Source organism: Canis lupus, chromosome 8 (genome assembly GCF_048164855.1).
Source record: "Canis lupus baileyi chromosome 8, mCanLup2.hap1, whole genome shotgun sequence".
In the NCBI taxonomy this organism is placed as follows: Eukaryota; Metazoa; Chordata; class Mammalia; order Carnivora; family Canidae; genus Canis; species Canis lupus.
Window position 1 is genome coordinate 51873073 of NC_132845.1, and position 8132 is coordinate 51881204.

The 8132-nt window shown below is 41.4% G+C and overlaps 1 protein-coding gene across 5 annotated transcripts in view; it reads left to right on the forward strand.

The window, feature by feature from the left end:
* Positions 1-8132, forward strand: part of TMC5 (transmembrane channel like 5) — a 70356-nt gene that overhangs the window by 56739 nt on the left and 5485 nt on the right. For 4 of the 5 annotated variants that reach the window (XM_072835949.1, XM_072835950.1, XM_072835952.1 and 1 more), the window contains 4 exons: positions 71-244; positions 1935-2013; positions 6475-6579; positions 7981-8023. In XM_072835949.1, coding sequence (XP_072692050.1) covers positions 71-244; positions 1935-2013; positions 6475-6579; positions 7981-8023 — 401 coding nt within the window. The remainder of the gene's footprint in view (positions 1-70; positions 245-1934; positions 2014-6474; positions 6580-7980; positions 8024-8132) is intronic. The other variant, XM_072835951.1, reaches the window with a different exon arrangement.

The following is an 8132-nucleotide window of genomic DNA, read 5'->3' on the forward strand; positions in this document are numbered from 1 at the left end:
TTTGATTCTAGAAAAAAGCTATGCCCCGAGTCTCCTGCTAGAGATGTTTTTCTATCCCTTGTTTTATCAGATTGAAACCTTCAGCTGACTGTGGTCCCTTTCGAGGTCTACCCTTCTTCATTCACTCCATCTACGGCTGGATTGACTCCCTGAGTAAAAGGCCCAGCTACTTATGGGTTGTTTGGATCTACCAGAACCTCATTGGAAGTGTGCATTTCTTTTTCATCCTCACCCTCATTGTGCTGTAAGTGGAGCACGTTTGGGAACCTGGGGGGAAATGTGCCATTAACTTCACCTGGGAATAGACTCAGGGAGGTTTGCCAGGAAAGCAGAGGGCCACAAATCAGTATTCTGGATGGTCTTCACTTTGCCCTTGAATTTTTAAAAACCGTTCCTTGCTATCATCTTGCCCTAGGTCTTTCGTTTTGGTTTTTTTGTGCGCTTTTTTTTTTTTTTGCCTGTTTTATGAAAAAGTAATACCTGTTATGTCCCCTCTTAAGAAATAACATAAAAACAAAATGAAATTTTGGATTTGAGAATGCTTAGGAAAATCACATGTGTGATTCTTCCTGAGATTGTGGTTACGTTCAAATGGATTGGGCATTGTTGGTACGTAGGATAGCATTCTTCCATTTTCAAATAAAAATGATCAATATCTGACTTCTTGTGGAAAAAAAAAAAAAGAACTGCCAAGATTGGATTCATCTTCCTACATGAATAGTTGATTGGCTAATAGCTATCCCTCTTTAGAAGCCTAGTCCTGGAGCACCTGGGTGGCTCAGTGGGTTAAGCAGCTGCCTTTGGGATATAGGGGCTCCCCACTCAGCAGGGAATCTGCTTCTTCCTCTCCCTCTGTCCTCCCCACTCATGTGTGCTCGCTCACTCTCTCTCAAATAAATAAATAAAATCTTAAAAAAAGAAAGAAAGAAGCCTAGGCCTGATGGCATTAGAGATAGCAACTCTTCCCAGAGAGAGATACAAATCAAAAGCACAGATTAGTGGAACCAGTAGATGTTGCTTACAGAGCAACCTCTTAGTTTTACAGGTGGAAGTGATAAGACAGCAATGGGCTGACTTGCAGAGATAAGTTCCAGGCTGCACGGTCTGTGAGTGACAGCGTGCTACAACCTGGATGTCCTTGCTCCTGGGCATGCCTTCCCTCCCCAGACTAGGTTGTTATCTGCCTCTTTAAAATGCTCAGGTTTCCTAGCAGCTTGTTGCATCAAATTACCAATTCACTGGGGAGCTTGCTAGAGATCCAGAATCTTAGACCCTACCCCAGACCTACGGAATCCCAGAACCTGCATTTTGAAAAACTCCCAGGAAATTTGTGTCATGTTGAAGTTTGAATAGCACTATCCAGATTCACAAACTCTGGCTACACATTAAAATCATGTGTAATTTCTAAAAATACTGTTTGGCCCCTATGCCCCAGGAAACTCAGTCAATGGATCAGAGAAGGGGCCGTGAAATGAGTCTTTTTTCCATCTTTCACCTGATTCTCTGTACAGCCAGGTTGGGGACTGTTGCTCTTTATTTATTTTTTAATCTTTATTTACTCACTTGAGAGAGAGAGAGAGAGAGAGAGAGAGAGAGAACTCGAGCATGAGTGGGGGTGGGAGGATAGAGGAGGGTTGGAGGGGGAGGGAGAAGCAGACTCCCCGGTGAGTAGAGAGCCTGACATGGGGCTCAATCCCAGGACCCTGAGATCATGACCTGAGCCAAAGGCAGACACTTAACACTGAGCCACCCAGAACCTAGAACCGTTGCTGTGATGTATTTAACCTGTAACTCACTCAGACCAACTTTTCAAGGACACTGTAGGGCCAAAGTCCACTTGTAAGCAAATATTAGTTTCTTTGAGCCCTTTTGGAATTTGGGGACTGCAGAACATTGGCAAAAGTATCTGTCATCTTTTTTTTCTTCTCTTCTAGAATCATCACCTACCTCTACTGGCAGATCACAGAAGGAAGGAAGATTATGATCAGACTGCTCCATGAACAGATTATTAATGTGAGGAGTCCCTCTGTTATCCTCCTTCCACCTTTTTTTTTTTTAAACGTTATATAATGAGAACTTTCAGACATACTCCAAAATAGAATAGTTGAATGAATCCACGCCTGCCCACAACCCAGCACCAACTACCATCAGCATGTGTATACTCTTATTTAATCTACACTAAACCTTCACTGCAAATCTCTGAATTATTTTAAAGCAAATCCTAAATTTACATAATTCTATCTGTAGAAACTTCTATGTGCCTGAGAAATATAGACTTTTTTTTTTTTTAAGATTTTATTTATTCTTGAGAGACACAGAAGCAGAGACACAGGCAGAGGGAGAAGCAGGCTCCTTACAGGGAGCCCAATGCGGGACTCCATCCTGGACCCGAGATCATACCCTGAGCTGAAGGCAGACGCTTAACCACTGAGCTACCTGGGGGTCCTGAGAAACAGACTTTTAAAAAACATAACCACAATATCACCATCATCATGCCTAAAAGAAAGTGTAATAATTCTAAAGAATTCTATCAATTCTCATATGCAATCAAAGGTCAAAAATCCCCGATTGTCCCATGAAGTGTCTTTTTACACTAGGGGTGTTCAAATCAGGGTCTGAGTAAGTGCCACGTGCTGCATTTGGTTGATACGTCTCTTGTTTCTTTTAATCTGCATTTGTTTTCCCCTTCTCTCTTCTCTTGCCATTATTGTTGAAGAAACTAGGTCATTTGTCTTGTGTTAGTTCTTATATTCTGTGTATATCTAATTTGCAACCTTGTGGTGGTGTTTACCCTGTTTCTTTTTTCTTTTTATTTCCTGTACCCTGGTAGTGATATTTAAAAGTCCGATTAAATCCAGATTCAGCATTTGATTTTATGTTTTATTTTTTTAAGATTTTATTTATTCATGAGAGACACAGAGAGAGAGGCAGAGATATAGGCAGAGGGAGAAACAAGCTCCCTGAGGAGAGCCTGATGTGGGACTCCATCCCGGGACCCCAAGATCACGACCTGAACCAAAGACAGACGCTCAACACTGAGCCACCCAGGTGCCCCCAGATTCAGCATTTTAGCCAGAATTCTTCATAGATGATGCTATGTACTTCTTACAGCAATACCCTGAGACATAAAGTGTCCTGTTGTCTATTTTTGTGTGGTATTAAAAGTAATCAGTGAGTCCATGCTTTGTTAGCCCGACCCATCCATCCTAAGATTCCCCATCTGCCTTTCATCTGATGGATTTTACAGCCTTTGATGAGTATTGCCTAGAAGACCACTGATTTCATTAGAGATGACAAAAACATGGTACTCTACTCCTAGAAATTCTTCTGCATTGATTAGCTAAGACTCTTCTATGAAAAAAGAATTTTTGCTCAACTATTTGATTACCTTGTAATATAATTTATAAAGGAAAGGCAAAGTATATGCATGATTTTTCCCCCTTTATTTACCATTTTTTGAAAGGATGCGTTGGTATCCCAGTCTGTATTAGTTTCCTAGGGCCTGCCATAGCAAATGATCACGAAGTTGGTGGCTTAAAATAACAGAAATTTATTCTCTGTCAGTTCTGGAGGCCAGAAGTCCAAAATCAAGGTTTCAGCAGGGTACCTTCCAAAGCTCTGAGAGAGTATCTGTTCCATGCCTTTCCTAGCTTCCTGTAGGGGCCACAGGCTAACTTAACTGTTTCCTGATTCGTAGCTTCGTATCTCCTGTCACTGCCTTCACCTTCACAAATTCTTTTTCGTTGTTTCTCCTTCTCTTCTAAGGACTTGTCATTGAATTTAGGGCTCATCCTCATCCAGAAAGATCTCATTCCAGAATCTCTAATTATGTCTGCAAAGATCTCATTTCCAAACAAGGTTATATTCACAGGTACTTAGGTAGGATAACATGGACATATCTTTTTAAAAGGGAGATACTATTCAACCTGTCATATCTAGCAACCTCCAAATGTGGCCAGTGAGGATTTTAAAATTATCATTATGAATTCATAGATTTGAGTATACTTTGACATCTTTCAATTATAATAATTTGTGGGGTGCCTGGGTGGCTCAGTTGGCTAGGCATCTTGCCTTCAGCTTGGGTCATGGTCCCAGGGTCCTGGGATCGAGCCCTGAATTGGGTTCCCTGATCGGCTGGGACTTTGCTTCTCCCTCTCACTCTGCCACTCTCCCTACTCATGCTCATTCTCTCTCAAATAAATAAAATCTTTTAAAAAATTATAATAATTTGTTAATGCTTAAATAGTCTCATCCTTTGCTAATGGAAATCCTTTTGGATTAGCTCCTGGGCTCTTTTGACATGACCCCAGAAGTCTTTGATAGCTCACCTGCTCTCTGGAAGGACAAGATGTTCAAGGCTCTTCTTGTTCATTACCTTGCCCCAGAACATGAATCGGACATTTATTCAAGGAATCCTGGTGAAATGGCATTTAGAGACCACAGTCTGGGAATAGTGATGCTTATTGCCACTGGGCTGGTTCCCTTTTCTTCTAAATACCAATATAATTATGACATGAACACTTACATCTAAGAATATGGGAAAGAAGCAGGATTCCCCAGGGTTCTATCTGCTTGAATCTTTGGGGTTTCAGATCATTTGGGTTGGTCCTTTATATGGTATAAAGGAAGGGCATGGATTAATTATGTTCTTTTTTCTGCCTGTCCCTACAAGGACCACTTGTAGTTTTCTGATGCAGCACTTTGAATGTTTTGGGCAAGTCTTATGCAAATCTTAGCAGGGGACACCTGGGTGGCTCAGCCGTTGAGTGTCTGCCTTTGGCTCAGGGCCTGATCCTGGAATCCCAGGATGGAGTCCCACATCAGGCTCCCTGCATGGAGCCTGCTTCTCCCTCTGCCTATTTCTCTGCCTCTCTCATGAATAAATAAATAAAATCTTAAAAAAAAAAAAAAAGAAAATCTTAACAGGGGAAGTATTTGATTTTAAAACCTTATGTTTTAAGGGAAGTACCAAGTAAAGTGAGGAGGAATTTAGATGGCATCATTTCAGAGAGGCACCAGAAGGATCACCACAGGCGTACATGGTTGGGAGTCTTACCCAGAGGTTGCACCACAGAGGCAGGTTCATTGTTTCTAAAAGAACCCAGACTAATTTTTATTACTCTCTCTGGGGTCATATACCTCTTTAATCCCTGTTTTAAAATTAGGGAAACTAAGGCTTACAGACTGAAGTGACTTGCCTAAAGTCACAGAGCTAGTAAATGGTGGGATTTGAACTGGGCAATTTCAAAGTTTGTACTCTTAGCTACAATGCAGCTTTGCCTCCCTGAGTCAAGATCTTTTGGATAAATCCTAAGAGTTTGCATTTTTGCAAGCTCTCTAAATAATTCTCACTGGCACTAGAGTTTGGAAACAGCTGCTAGAGACCAGTAATTTTCAAACAATTTGGCTATATCCAAGACAGCTAGCGAATTTGTTTAAAATGCCACTTCCCGAGGACAGCTCTTCCTTGCAGGATTCCAGTGAAGAAATGTAGAAGGAATGAGGGAAATAGAAAATTATTATGAAGCAAATATGATAGCTTCATTATATAATTATTGGATGCTTAAATTTGTGGGTGACAGTCTAAGGAGAAACATGGGCATGGGAAAAGGAATTGATCTAGACTGGCCAGACCATCAATGGCGCTTGCTAGCCTACTTCAACACTAGTAGAATATACCACCCTCTCATCTGCAGCAGATTCACCAGTAAGTGATTCTCACTCCTGGTAGGATGTACCCTCTTCCTTTGTTCCCCTCCCCAATTTGAGAAATTTTCATCTAGGTCTACTCCATTGACACTGATAACTTTGACAAATATATTTGACGTCCCCAGATGCAGAGCTGTGAGCTTTGACATTCTCAGTGGGAGGACAGGGCAGCGATGTTGGTGCCCAGTGTTCTGAGACTGAGGGCATGCCAAGAAGGGAGCTACTATACACCAGTTGTCCTGGGCCTTCAGGCAGTGACATTTTAAGTTGCTTCTAGCAGCAGGATAGAGAGGCTGCTATTCAAGCCTGCTTGGAGAATTGCTTTAGAGGAGATGTTACAATTCAGGAAGGCTATGTTGGGTAATTTGACAGTGCTGTGAAATATTTCTTCTCTTTCATTAAGAGAAAACAAAGCCGGGGCACCTGGGTGGCCCAGTTGGTTAAGCCTCCGATTCTTGGTTTCAACTCATTTCCCTGAGCTCAGGGTCATGAGATCAAACTCTACGCTCAGCAGAGTCTGCTTAAGATTCTCTCTCCTTCTGCCCTATCCCCCAACCCTCAAATCAATCAATCAATCAATCAATCAATCAATCAATCAATCAATCTTAAAACAGAAAAAGCAAGCAAGAAAACATGATGGCAGTCTCTCTTCTATGTCTGGGACCCTACCAGCCTGAAAAAACCAACCTTCATTCCATCATTTGCTTTTCAACCTCCTACCATCCCCCATGTTTTTGTTCTTGTTTTGGTTTTGTGTCTTGGCAGGAGGGCAAAGATAAAATGTTCCTGATAGAAAAGTTGACCAAACTGCAGGATATGGAGAAGAGAGCAAACACCAGCTCATTCACACAGGAAAGGAGAGATGTAGAGGTGAGACTGGGGGTTGCCTTGGGTTCCTTGTGACACAGACCTGCCTCCTTGTGAAATGTGCATTAGGAAGCTAGAATAACATAAGACACTTCACTTTCTATGTTTAAACATTTCTGTATTTTTTATTTAACAAATAGTATTTATTCAACCCTTTCTTTCTTTTTTTAAAAGATTATTTATTTATTCATCACACACACACACACACACACACACACACACACACACACACACACAGGCAGAGACACAGGCAGAGGGACAAGTAGGCTCCATGCAGGGAGCCCGATGTGGGACCCGATCCCAGGACTCCGTGATCATGCCCTGGGCTGAAGGCTGATGCTCAACCACTGAGCCACCCAGGCATCCCTATTCCACCCTTTCCATGCTGACACTTTTTCTCTGTGATGGGGTTGTCATAGCAAAGGCCTTCATGGGGCTTGAACACATCCTTTATATAGTCCGATCAACCAGAAGTACATCCCATGGAGAAGGAAAATACTCTGAAATCTTCCTCCACTGTGTTAATGGTTCAGTGTATACTCTTTCAGATCTTTTCCTGAAGGCATCTGCAAATATACATGCATATACTAGCACTTTTGTTTATTCATTTATTAGAAAAGTGGGGCTGTACTATACACATAGTATCCTAACTCCATCCCTCATCACAATACTGTATTTCCAACATTGTTTCAGTCTGTACGTATTTGGACATTTGGGTGGTTTCTAGGTTTTTTGTTTCTAATACTAAAAACAGTGTATAATGAAACATTTTTGTTTTAAATTGCTTTTATGTGAGCATTTTTGCCACAGGGCATGTACATGATACTGTTAATAGATATTACCGTATCATGCTGTTAAGATTTTATCAATTTCATGCCTACCAAGAGGATATAAGACATGTCTGAAACCCTGCCATAAGTCCAAAGTTCTTGCTGGCTTCTTTGGTGTTCTGGAAAATATGGATAGACAGTAAATCCACCGTAATTCAAATGCTACTAGTTTTGGAAGTTAGGATCTTGTCAGTAGAGACTGCCATGCCATTTACTACTTGTGCAAATTAATACCATCAGCATGATGTAGATATGGGGTCTAGAGGTCTGACTCTAGTTCCTGTGCAGGCAGAGACCCTGTCTGTACCCTTACAGCCCTGGGTCCTGATATATTACCTAGCTTATTGTAGATTTTCAGTAAATGTCTGTGAAATGAATGAATAAATTAATAGAATCACTTTCCCTAAAAGACCAACAAAGCATGTTTGCTATGTCTATGGCCAAGCCTTGGTTTTCATCTGTCACATCTTAAATTTTAAAATGGTGGCAGTTCACAAATCCCACCAACTATGCAATAGGACCCGAGTCTACATTCCTTTCCAGTGATGAGACCACCTGTTTTATTTCCTTTCAGCAACCAGGAGCTTTGTATGTCAAAGAACATGATGCTGCTTTTGGTGAGTAACCGGCACTGAAGGAGACCTACTTTAACCAAAATCATTTGGTTTTGGAAGAGGGTCAGAACCACTTCATGTATCAGTTACTCTGTCAATTAGAAGAACCAAC